The 12,400-nt window shown below is 50.4% G+C and overlaps 1 protein-coding gene across 3 annotated transcripts; it reads right to left on the bottom strand.

Annotated features, from left to right (window-relative positions):
* Nucleotides 1-150: 150 nt before the first annotated feature.
* LOC120031456 (tyrosine-protein phosphatase non-receptor type 3-like) lies at nt 151-11,978 on the bottom strand. Of its 3 annotated transcripts, XM_038977221.1 has the most exons (27): nt 11,838-11,978; nt 9,987-10,757; nt 9,666-9,791; nt 9,525-9,567; nt 6,687-6,768; nt 6,253-6,297; nt 6,098-6,150; nt 5,821-5,938; nt 5,616-5,703; nt 5,442-5,530; nt 5,296-5,359; nt 5,007-5,209; nt 4,786-4,911; nt 4,511-4,672; nt 4,309-4,408; nt 4,139-4,216; nt 3,999-4,055; nt 3,742-3,898; nt 3,432-3,607; nt 3,187-3,277; nt 2,914-2,975; nt 2,692-2,838; nt 2,117-2,245; nt 1,388-1,533; nt 1,171-1,306; nt 902-1,035; nt 151-634 (listed from the first exon to the last, which is right to left on the bottom strand). In XM_038977221.1, the coding sequence occupies exons 2-26, from the start codon at nt 10,053-10,055 to the stop codon at nt 937-939; spliced, it is 2,646 nt and encodes an 881-aa protein (XP_038833149.1). In that variant the 5' UTR covers nt 10,056-10,757; nt 11,838-11,978; the 3' UTR covers nt 151-634; nt 902-936. The 3 variants fall into 3 exon arrangements, with proteins under 3 accessions (XP_038833149.1, XP_038833150.1, XP_038833151.1); XM_038977222.1 differs by having other exon boundaries at nt 151-1,035; nt 4,309-4,390; XM_038977223.1 differs by lacking the exon at nt 6,253-6,297 and having other exon boundaries at nt 151-1,035.
* Nucleotides 11,979-12,400: the final 422 nt, after the last annotated feature.

Here is a 12,400-nt window from a genome sequence, read left to right as displayed (position 1 = left end):
TTGATATGTACAGGCAACTCCACAGACCACAAATATACATAACAATGGACCTGGAACTGATATTACATTATCTGTCATCTAAAATTCACTCAGAATGTAAGATACCATCAACTGACTTACTACGTCAACAAACAGACTAAGAGCTCCAAGTAGATGTCAGTGTGTTTATTCAGTGTGTCAATAATTTAGGGAAGGTGGGAGCGTGGGGTAGTGTGTGGTGGCTCTGGCAGTGTTCGTCTCTACTGTGAATCCACCGAAAGCCTCAACACTCTCCCAACAATACAGACAGACCAGTCAATCCTATAGCCGCCACTCAGGAGGAACTGAGATACAGTCTTCAGTCACTCATACAGTAGCACTTTGGTCCCAGAGAATTAAAAACATTAAAAAAAAAAAATTTTGCTTTACAGTACATAGTCCTTCCCTGCTAGCGGTGCTCTATGGCTAACATAAGGATCGGACTAGCTGAGCACATTCGGCACTATGGCTCATTATGTGCTGTAGCAACAGAAGGCTAGCTGTTGCCGAGCACTTAAGGCTAGTGGAATGCTATGGCTCTCTAAGGCTACAGCCTAGCGGTCCTCTTCTCCTGTTAGCCTAGTGCTGGGGCTAGCAGTCCTCTTCTCCTGTTAGCCTAGCATTGTGGCTAGCTGTCACCCCATCCTCCTGTTACATTTACATTTAAGTCATTTAGCAGACGCTCTTATCCAGAGCGACTTACAAATTGGAAAGTTCATACATATTCATCCTGGTCCCCCCGTGGGAATTGAACCCTGGTCCCCCCGTGGGAATTGAACCCACAACCCTGGCGTTGCAAGCGCCATGCTCTACCAACTGAGCCACACGGGACCACGTGTTAGCCTAGCATTGTAGCTAGCTGTCCCCCCATCCTCCTGTTAGCCTAGTGCTGGGGCTAGCTGTCCCCCCATCCTCCTGTTAATGGTCCGTTAGCAGTGCTGAGGGTGGTGCTGTAGAATGCTCTCCTCTCTCTCTGTAGACACGCAGGATGGCCTCACACATAAACCGGAACTGACACTTGAACACAAACAAAAACAGTCCAGTCACATACAACAAACATACCAAAGGAAGTTGCAGACATAGTCATTAGGGTTTCAATGCTGATCTTGGGAGGAGAGTAGCTAATGGTTAGACGTATAGGCGCGTGTGTACCGTGGTCTGGATCATCATGGCCCTCTGGTCTCGGAGCGTCCTGATGATGTCCAGAGGGAACACAGGTCGACCGCTCTCCAACAGCGACAACGCCGTCTCCATGGTAATGAGAACACCTGTACGCCCAATCCCTGCGCTGCAATTACATCAACAACATACATGAGGTGTTATAAATCTTGTAACCCTAGTGTGTGTGTGTGTGTGTGTGTGTGTGTACCTGCAGTGCACCATAAGTGGTGTGTCTCCTGTCCTCCTCTCTCTAACAGAGGTGATGAACAGCAGGAAGTCTGAGGGGTCATCAGGTACACCATGGTCTGGCCATGCTACATACTGCAGGTGGGTCACCGAACGCTCCTCTCCCAGCTGGAAACACACACACATTTAGGAAAAACAGACAGAAAACAGCTGAGAGAACACACACTTTTCCCCCATCTGTCTCTCAAAGATATTTTCATAAATTAAATTAACTTGGATATGTGATGATTGTAATGGGAGAGATATGAGAGAGAAACGTGTAGGATATGGTAACTCGTTAGTTACTGTGAAGAGGAAGAGATTGTGGAGAGTAGAGTTAGATGGAGGAGGGATAGAGGAGGAGCGATGGAGAGTAGAGGGAGAGATAAGGAGAGGGATAGATGGAGGAGTGTGTTGTCCAGCCTGTGGTCCATGCAGGGATTAACTGACAGCCAGAGGAACAGATGGGTCTGCACAGTAGTGTAGTGTTGTGTGTGTATGTACTCTTTGGCAGGCTATTATTGTAAAGGAGAACATGTTCTATATTAACCTCTGTGGTGTAAAGGTAAATAAACACAATACCAATGGAAGCAGAAACACGTGGAGCTGGATGGGGATAGTTTGGTCAATGTTTCCTGTGGAGAACACACATATGGCACACACACACATATGGCACACCTGTTATGTGAGCCAGGTCATGTTTGTGTGTTACCTGTGTGTGTGTTAGGGTGAATTGGCGTGTGACATAGGCCAGGTTGCATTCCTCAGAGTGGCAGCTGACCCTCAGGTACCCATAATCCCTCACTTCAGGAGGGTGTGGCCAGTACTGGTGGCACTTAGTCTGAAACACACACACGATTGATTTTGACATTCATTAATATTGATTTACTATAGAGGTTGTAATCTTTAAGCTCTGAGAAATATTATTTTACTGAGTTGTGTTTCATATTTCTGAGTCAGTGCTTCACTCACTGTGTTCTCCCAAACATCTCAAGACATTCTCAGGGCCAGTACTTATATTACATCAGGAGATGAGTGGAAACTGACTGTCAGCCTGAATGTGTGTGTGTGTGTGTGTGTGTGTGAGAGAAAAACCAGGGCACTTGTGGAATATCAGCAAGACAATCAATTAGTGAGAGCTTCAGGTTACCAAGCAACAGGCAGGCAAAGACGCAGACAGCGACTCACAATGAGCCTGGGACCTTGGTAAACCTGTGTGCTGTACCCATTCTCATTCAGTAATGTGTGTTTCACTCTTTGAAAGAGAGAGAGGGTCCGTGTGCATACCCGTCCTCTCTCGGTGAGTGTGGTGAGCATGATGATGGTGTGTGTGTGTTGCTCCCACACACTCTGCCAGAAGTGAGTGCAGGTCTGAGGCAGCGGTCCTTGAGCTGCAATGTAGCGCAGACACACACCAGACCCTGGGGACACCACCTGAGACACACACACAGCATGACTATACACAAACACAAGCCAACAAGGACAACACTAAACACAGTGTGTACTGACCGTGATGTGGCTTGCATTGATGTAGTCCTCTTGGTCCAGAAGTACCACTCTGGAGACGTCGTCTGACAGAACAAAGAGTTAGAGATGGAGTCACAACCAGGGCCCTCCAGACCCACCCAAACCCCTGTACCAGCTCAACAAACAAAGCACCAGTGTCCTGTCCTCCAGCTCCACACATTCAGGACATTAGGGAAGATGGCTACACTGGCACTGGTATGTCGAGTCACTCCTACTAGGACACACAACTGTGTGTGAGATGATGTGTGTACTCACAGGGCAGCACGTCCTTGTATCTGTTCTTGTCTGTGTTCTCAGGGAGACGAGCGCAGGCTACTGACAGGCCAGGCTTCCTCATGTACAGGTTCTACAACACACACATCACCACCATCACTCACCATGCTCTTCTGTCTGGATTATCAACAGCAGGTCTTATTGACAAGTTATTCCCAAAGTGCATCTGTTACGTTTAACACACAAGCAAGTCCCTTTCATAGTGTTGTTGTCTAACTAAAACACACCTCGAAGTGGAAGGTGAGAGTGCCTGTCTGGATCCCCCTCTCCAGTTGTTTCATGGACTCTTCAAGTGTCTGGCCTTGTTCTGATTGGCCAGGCAGAAGCAGTGGATCACCGTGTAATTGGCCAGTCAGAGACAGGGCAGAGGGAAACTGCAGCAGGGGGGCCACACGCCCTGGACCTAAACACACACACACACACACACACACACACACACACACACACACACACACACACACACACACACACAGTGTGTTACCTGCATCAGTGTCTGATTAGCAGGCCCATTCTCTTGCTCTCTCTAGTGTGTGTTACCTTTGCGTCGTATAAGCAGAGCCAGTTCTCTGGAGTGGGACTCTCTGCTGGCTCTTATAAACATGACCACCTGGTCATGCGTGTGTTCAGAGATGTCACGACCGTTGATCAGCACGACCTGGTCACCTTCCAACAACCTTGGCTCAACCCGCCCCGCCTACAATCAATTCATCAACAAGTCAAATCACATTGGATTAATCTAAAGTACTGTTTACAAATGCATTATATACACAGATAAACCAGAACATGTCACTTACAGGGGAGTCAGGGTTGACCTGGGATATGGCCAGGGACATCTTCTGGTCCACGCCACCCTGAGAAGAGGAACAGTCAGGGATACAGGAATGGTACTGCATGTAAGAGAGTAGGTGTGTGATTAATTGAAGGGGAGACTCACTTTGACATTGAAACCAAACTTTCCATCGTGATCAGGAGCGAGACGCACCAATAGCAGGTCGCCATCCCCCAGAGCACGCTGCAACACAGAGTTTACTGAGTCTGGCACACACAGATGAGATACTTTATCACAATTACATGATCACACCCTTGTCTGTCTGGGTAACTGACCTTGTCCCGGTAGTGAGAGGTGTCCTTAATGTCTTCCTCTCCTGTGCCGATGTCATCAACCTGCGACCATCCGCCTCCTTGGCTGTGAGTGCCAGAAACACTGAGATAGATACTGTGTTCAGAACTGACTCCAACATGAGAATGTACTTTACACTGATACACACACAGTATGAAATTGTGTGTGTGTGTGTGTGTGTCTGACCTGTGTGTAGGCGTGCCCTCCTGGCTGCCCCTGCTGCTGCTGAGGGAGACCCTGTAGGTGTAAAAGACATCCTCCCCCTCCGACACGTCTCGCAGGTCATTGTTCAGCTCCACTGAGGAGGGGCGGGGTTTACGGGCGCCATGACGCACACGAGGACTCCGCCTAACAGAGAGAGAGAGAGAGACAAGGTACGATAAAATTACCCCTAGTCACAGCTACCCCTTACATGGTATCTCCTGCTGTAGCAGTGTGTGAGGCTGTGGTGTGGGTAGTACCAGTTGGGTGTGAGCGGGGGGGATCGGGAAGGTAGGCTCTTGGTCTCCAGGTGTTCTGACGAGGTGGATCCCCTCAGAGCTGGGTTCCACTCCATCCCACCCATCACTTTCTTACACACTGGACCACTGCAGAGGAGACGAGAGTGTGTGTGTGCAAATGAGTAAAAGAAAGACAGAAAGAACGTGTTAATGATGGGGGGTGTGTGTGTGTGCACGCTTGCCTGTCTGTTTTAGTGTTGCCCAAGGCCCAGTGTTGTGAGAGCAGCTTGTTGTGTATCTGGGTTGCCAGGTTGGTGTGGTGTAGGCTACGGGTTGCCAGGTTGGTGTGGAAAAAGCAGTGATGGTCCACACATGACCTCCACAGGTTCTTACAGGCCCTGGGGCACGGCAGGACCAGGCTCACCACACAGTCCTGCGTCTCCCCCTGGAACACACGCACACAGGTTATGAAGACAACACTAAGGTCAGCCAATAGGAGAGCAGGACACAATTGAGCCAATCAGGACTCACATGTTTGCGTCTGAGCTGCATAAGGAAGCGTTTCCTCTTGAAGGATATCTTGATGATGTTCACCCTGCAGGAGACAATACACACTCAGGGTGTGTATTTGCGTGCGGTGTGTGTGTGTGTGTCTGATCAGAAGTCCAGGTGCTCACCAGGGGAAGAAACTGGAGCAAATCATGTTACAGAAGATAGCCACGCCCCCTGAGGCCAATCCCACCAATAGAGGGGAACTGTTGGAGTCCTGAAAGAAAGAAAGAGATAGAAACATGAGAGGGAGAAGAGGGAAGACGAGGGTGAGTCAGAAGGAGATATATGGAGGTACTTACCATGGCAGTGTGTAGCTCCACTCCATACAGCTCCAGAGTTCTTGCTGTGTTGAGAAAACACAGCTCTGCATCACTCTGCTTCAGCCCCCTGAAACAGCACATGAGTAGGATAGGTTGGTATCAGCATTATGCCAACAGCGCCACCATGTCCTCTAGTAGGCTAGGGGGTGCTGTACACGTGCCTAGCCTGGGTGTGGGTGTGTACCTGTGCCCTGGGTACAGAGCCTCCACTCTAGACAGGAAGTCATCATCCTGCTCCGGGAGGAAGTGGCTTTTGGACAGGTAACCAGGGAGAAGGTCTGGGGAGTAGTCACCTAGCTCAGCTACAATACAGAGAGAGAAAGCGGAGAAAGAGAGAGAAGGGGAGAGCAAAAGAAGGGGTGAAACAGAGAGAGAGAAGGGGTGAGAGAGAGGGGGGGTGAGAGAGATTATGTTAAACCCCCAGACAGACAACAAAAATACCACAGAAGAGTATAACTTACACTGCACAGCATAGGAGGCCAGTACCACAGCTGCACTCAGAGGACACTTCAACCTGCAGGACACACACACTTTCTCAATGTAACGTCACATTGTTTACACCACTAGGTGGAGTAAGAGGGAATGCATGTGTAGGTGGGAGCTCGTAGTGTCTGACCTGCCCTCTCTGATGTCACTCCTGATCTGGAGGAAGTACATATGTCTGAAGACACAGGATGGTAGAGGAGACTTATTATCTGAATCACACATGTACAGTACAAGCTAATGACACACACACACTCTCTCAACATAGTATACAGGTACACACACATACTCTCAACATAGTCTACAGGTACACACACACTCTACATAATCTACAGGTACACACACACACTCTCTCAACAGTCTACAGGTACACACACAGACACTCTACATAGTCTACAGGTACACACACACACAGGGGCTCTGAACCCAGGTCTCCCATAGGAGAACCCAACCTCTTGACCATTAGACCAAGAGGAAATTCCCTATTGGGCCGAAGGTTCCAGTGAATTTGAAGTGGCAGGCAGGGCTACCTCATCCCGAGACCATGATCTCTCCCCATGTCCATACCTGGTCTGGTCATGCTGTAGAGAGTTGGGGTCTGAGATGAAGAATCGGACTCGGAGGGTCAGGTAGAATGGAGAGACAACTCCTGTTGGACAGAGACGCTGTTAGACACAGCCCAATGACCTCACCTCTGACCTTAATCCGACCGTCACCCCTGACCTTAATAATCTGTCACCCCTGACCTTAATATGACCCCCACAATCCCCTCACCCCTTCCACAGAATTCAATCTTACATTTATAATTTATCAAAATGCACACTGGACTAAACAGTAGGGCGTCACTGGGCTCAGGCTAAACAGTAGGGCGTCACTGGGCTCAGGCTAAACAGTAGGGCGTCACTGGGCTCAGGCTAAACAGTAGGGCGTCACTGGGCTCAGGCTAAACAGTAGGAAGTCACTGGGCTCAGGCTAAACAGTAGGAAGTCACTGGGCTCAGGCTAAACAGTAGGAAGTCACTGGGCTCAGGCTAAACAGTAGGAAGTCACTGGGCTCAGGCTAAACAGTAGGAAGTCACTGGGCTCAGGCTAAACAGTAGGGCGTCACTGGGCTCAGGCTAAACAGTAGGGCGTCACTGGGCTCAGGCTAAACAGTAGGAAGTCACTGGGCTCAGGCTAAACAGTAGGAAGTCACTGGGCTCAGGCTAAACAGTAGGAAGTCACTGGGCTCAGGCTAAACAGTAGGGCGTCACTGGGCTCAGGCTAAACAGTAGGGCGTCACTGGGCTCAGGCTAAACAGTAGGGCGTCACTGGGCTCAGGCTAAACAGTAGGGCGTCACTGGGCTCAGGCTAAACAGTAGGAAGTCACTGGGCTCAGGCTAAACAGTAGGGCGTCACTGGGCTCAGGCTAAACAGCAGGGCGTCACTGGGCTCAGGCTAAACAGTAGGGCGTCACTGGGCTCAGGCTAAACAGTAGGGCGTCACTGGGCTCAGGCTAAACAGTAGGGCGTCACTGGGCTCAGGCTAAACAGTAGGGCGTCACTGGGCTCAGGCTAAACAGTAGGGCGTCACTGGGCTCAGGCTAAACAGTAGGGCGTCACTGGGCTCAGGCTAAACAGTAGGGCGTCACTGGGCTCAGGCTAAACAGTAGGGCGTCACTGGGCTCAGGCTAAACAGTAGGGCGTCACTGGGCTCAGGCTAAACAGTAGGGCGTCACTGGGCTCAGGCTAAACAGTAGGGCGTCACTGGGCTCAGGCTAAACAGTAGGGCGTCACTGGGCTCAGGCTAAACAGTAGGGCGTCACTGGGCTCAGGCTAAACAGTAGGGCGTCACTGGGCTCAGGCTAAACAGTAGGGCGTCACTGGGCTCAGGCTAAACAGTAGGGCGTCACTGGGCTCAGGCTAAACAGTAGGGCGTCACTGGGCTCAGGCTAAACAGTAGGGCGTCACTGGGCTCAGGCTAAACAGTAGGGCGTCACTGGGCTCAGGCTAAACAGTAGGGCGTCACTGGGCTCAGGCTAAACAGTAGGGCGTCACTGGGCTCAGGCTAAACAGTAGGGCGTCACTGGGCTCAGGCTAAACAGTAGGGCGTCACTGGGCTCAGGCTAAACAGTAGGGCGTCACTGGGCTCAGGCTAAACAGTAGGGCGTCACTGGGCTCAGGCTAAACAGCAGGGTGTCACTGGGCTCAGGCTAAACAGTAGGAAGTCACTGGGCTCAGGCTAAACAGTAGGAAGTCACTGGGCTCAGGCTAAACAGTAGGGCGTCACTGGGCTCAGGCTAAACAGTAGGAAGTCACTGGGCTCAGGCTAAACAGCAGGGCGTCACTGGGCTCAGGCTAAACAGTAGGGCGTCACTGGGCTCAGGCTAAACAGTAGGGCGTCACTGGGCTCAGGCTAAACAGTAGGGCGTCACTGGGCTCAGGCTAAACAGTAGGAAGTCACTGGGCTCAGGCTAAACAGTAGGGCGTCACTGGGCTCAGGCTAAACAGCAGGGCGTCACTGGGCTCAGGCTAAACAGTAGGGCGTCACTGGGCTCAGGCTAAACAGTAGGGCGTCACTGGGCTCAGGCTAAACAGTAGGGCGTCACTGGGCTCAGGCTAAACAGTAGGGCGTCACTGGGCTCAGGCTAAACAGTAGGGCGTCACTGGGCTCAGGCTAAACAGTAGGGCGTCACTGGGCTCAGGCTAAACAGTAGGGCGTCACTGGGCTCAGGCTAAACAGTAGGGCGTCACTGGGCTCAGGCTAAACAGTAGGGCGTCACTGGGCTCAGGCTAAACAGTAGGGCGTCACTGGGCTCAGGCTAAACAGTAGGGCGTCACTGGGCTCAGGCTAAACAGTAGGGCGTCACTGGGCTCAGGCTAAACAGTAGGGCGTCACTGGGCTCAGGCTAAACAGTAGGGCGTCACTGGGCTCAGGCTAAATAGTAGGGCGTCACTGGGCTCAGGCTAAACAGTAGGGCGTCACTGGGCTCAGGCTAAACAGTAGGGCGTCACTGGGCTCAGGCTAAACAGTAGGGCGTCACTGGGCTCAGGCTAAACAGTAGGGCGTCACTGGGCTCAGGCTAAACAGCAGGGTGTCACTGGGCTCAGGCTAAACAGTAGGAAGTCACTGGGCTCAGGCTAAACAGTAGGAAGTCACTGGGCTCAGGCTAAACAGTAGGAAGTCACTGGGCTCAGGCTAAACAGTAGGGCGTCACTGGGCTCAGGCTAAACAGTAGGAAGTCACTGGGCTCAGGCTAAACAGCAGGGCGTCACTGGGCTCAGGCTAAACAGTAGGGCGTCACTGGGCTCAGGCTAAACAGCAGGGCGTCACTGGGCTCAGGCTAAACAGTAGGAAGTCACTGGGCTCAGGCTAAACAGTAGGGCGTCACTGGGCTCAGGCCAAGGTCTCATTTAGTGTTTCTTACCTTTCAGCTGCTTCTTCAGTGGTTTGTTGGCCTCCAGCCACCTCTGCAAGACAAACTATGTTAATCAAAGACATGATGTTACATTCACAATCTGTTATGTGCATTTTAGAGTATAGACTAAGTGTGTGTGTAGCAACTCACAGGAGAGTGTGTTTGAGTGACGATGGTGGTGTTGGAGTCTCGTAGCTGCAGACTGAAGAAGTGTCTCTCCAGCAGACCCAGCTGATTACACACCTGCTCCAGCAAAACCTCACCTGCATCCTGCTTCTGAGAGACGCAAAACACAGCTTATACCGGGAGTCAGTCAGTGTGTGTGAGATATTGCAGTACAGTGTGTTTTGGTAAAGCTTTTCTAGTGAGTGTGTTCTCCAGGTCAAGGTTGTGTGTTGAGATCAATGGGAAGCTGAGATCTGAGTCTCCCGGTCTATCATTCCCACTCTACTCAGGACTGTGTGTACTCACGTTGACTGTAAAGGTCTGGATAGTGTTGTCCAGTAGTTGAACCAAACACAGTAGATCAGGTTTGGGCATGTCTGTTACCGCGGGTTACTCAAACTCTTACACACACACACACGTCTATCAGAGTCCAAAATGTGCACGCACAGCAGTATTCTAGAATATTGGACCATTGGCCTTCATACTTTTGTAATTCTCAATGCAGCTCAAGCTATTTCTCCAATTGTCAACACATTCACATCAATAGAGAGGCGCGTATGCGAAGCCGCGTTGGTTGGGGAGGTACCCGTTACGGCTGTGCGTTCCCCCCGCGGACAGTGGTCTCAGAGCCGCGTTGGTTGGGGAGGTACCCGTTACGGCTGTGTGTTCCCCCCGCGGACAGTGGTCTCAGAGCCGCGTTGGTTGGGGAGGTACCCGTTACGGCTGTGTGTTCCCCCCGCGGACAGTGGTCTCAGAGCCGCGTTGGTTGGGGAGGTACCCGTTACGGCTGTGTGTTCCCCCCGCGGACAGTGGTCTCAGAGCCGCGTTGGTTGGGGAGGTACCCGTTACGGCTGTGTGTTCCCCCCGCGGACAGTGGTCTCAGAGCCGCGTTGGTTGGGGAGGTACCCGTTATGGCTGTGTGTTCCCCCCGCGGACAGTGGTCTCAGAGCCGCGTAGCTATGTTACAATGGGACGCGGGACAATGACGTCTCTCTGTGTCTTTGCACTCTGAATTACGCGTCACTCACTCACTCACACACACACACACTGACACAACCCTCAGTCCATCTCCACAACCTGGGGAGAGATAAAACACACATCTTAATGAAACACCTCCAGACTCTGGAAACTGTGATGATATCTGCTCATGTAGTTTAGCCCCTCCCTAAGGATGACATCGTCTGCAGTGAACAGCCGCTTTTCTACTTCTCTCTCACACACACACACACACAGGCCCAGTGAGTAATTTGTGTGTCTGTGAAGCAGTATCATGCTACAATGAGTAATGCAGTGTGTATGTTGGTAATACATTATTATCTGTCCAGAGTCTGAACATGTCCTTTTTTTCCCTGTTCTCTCCTCCGCCCTGTGTAGACTGCTGAATGATAAGAATGTTAAATATTGTCAGAGACAAGCTAGTCCATCCACAGGCCTAGGAACTGATCTCAGCTCTACATGCATACACACGGGCTGCAGTGTTGTTTACACACCAGTTCTACTGGGCATCAATCCACTAACCCATGCTTTTAATAACAGCTGTGTGTGTGTGCTTGTTAATGTAGGCTAAGGGGAGTGGGCCAGGTCTTTTTGTAGGCCTCTCACACACGTTAATGTTTGGACTCACTCTGAATACATTACAGTGAGTAGAGCACTCTCTCACGCCTGATTTGCCATAATGATAATGACATTCACACCAGTTAGAACTGAGCTGTATAAACTATTTTAGGACCGAGTTTTTTGCCAAGTCTAGACTGTTGAGTGGGCAGTATTGGTATACAACATTGCTTATTTAAAGTGTATCAGCTAGGCCGGAGATGTGTTCCTGGTTGCATTGGCGAACTTGTTTTCAGATGAGCAACGTCATCTCGGTTATCGATTAAACTAGTGTATCGCAATGATTAACACGGAGAATAAGATAACGTCCAATATACTATATGGTCGGTTATTTGAAACATACAGCCTCGACGTGGACTTTAAACTAAGTAGGCTCTATGAACGACCAACATAAACGTAGCCTAATGTTATAGGTTCTTCTGCTGCTACGCTCAACATGCCATTCAGCAACTTTAACGTTACTTCACTTCAGATATCAAGTTGATCCTGGAGGATTGTTATGAGAACACAGACAATCTAGCTTGAGAAGATCAGTTAAAATACCTCAGTAGTCCTGGATTTGGGAACTTTGTCATGTCCGTTGATACTACCGCTGTTAAAAACCTTGGAACTGGGCGCGTCGCGCGGGCAGGTGGAGGTAAATATCCGGAAAGAGATATTCCCGCTGCCCCGCCTCTTCACAATGCGCGCTCCCGCTTTGATGGATGCGTGTTCTGGTCCTCAACCACCCCCGCTGTAGGCTACAGCAGATCATATTCTTTCATCAGAGGAAGAATATATCATGTAATCTGTTCACGCAGAACTGTAGATTGACACTCTAGAGTGACACTGACATTCACCAGAACAAGGGGTGGAATATACTTTGAAAAAAAGCTCAACTTCCAGAGATGTGAAAGTGAAACTCGGTCTAGGTTCTTGGCAGGTCCGCAAAAGAGTGGAGTTCCTCCGGTTTTGTTCATTGGGACTACTTTGGGAACGCATCATTCTTTCCTTCCTTCCTTGAAGTAGCCTAGGTTACTTATTCATAGGAGAAAACGAATGGTGCCTCAGCATAGCTTCCACATGTCCTGTCGTGAGGAGGCTCATCCATGGTCCAGTCAGGGGCT

The sequence above is a fragment of the Salvelinus namaycush genome, chromosome 37 (assembly GCF_016432855.1).
Source record: "Salvelinus namaycush isolate Seneca chromosome 37, SaNama_1.0, whole genome shotgun sequence".
Taxonomy (NCBI): Eukaryota; Metazoa; Chordata; class Actinopteri; order Salmoniformes; family Salmonidae; genus Salvelinus; species Salvelinus namaycush.
This window is presented reverse-complemented; position numbering and strand designations above follow the sequence as displayed.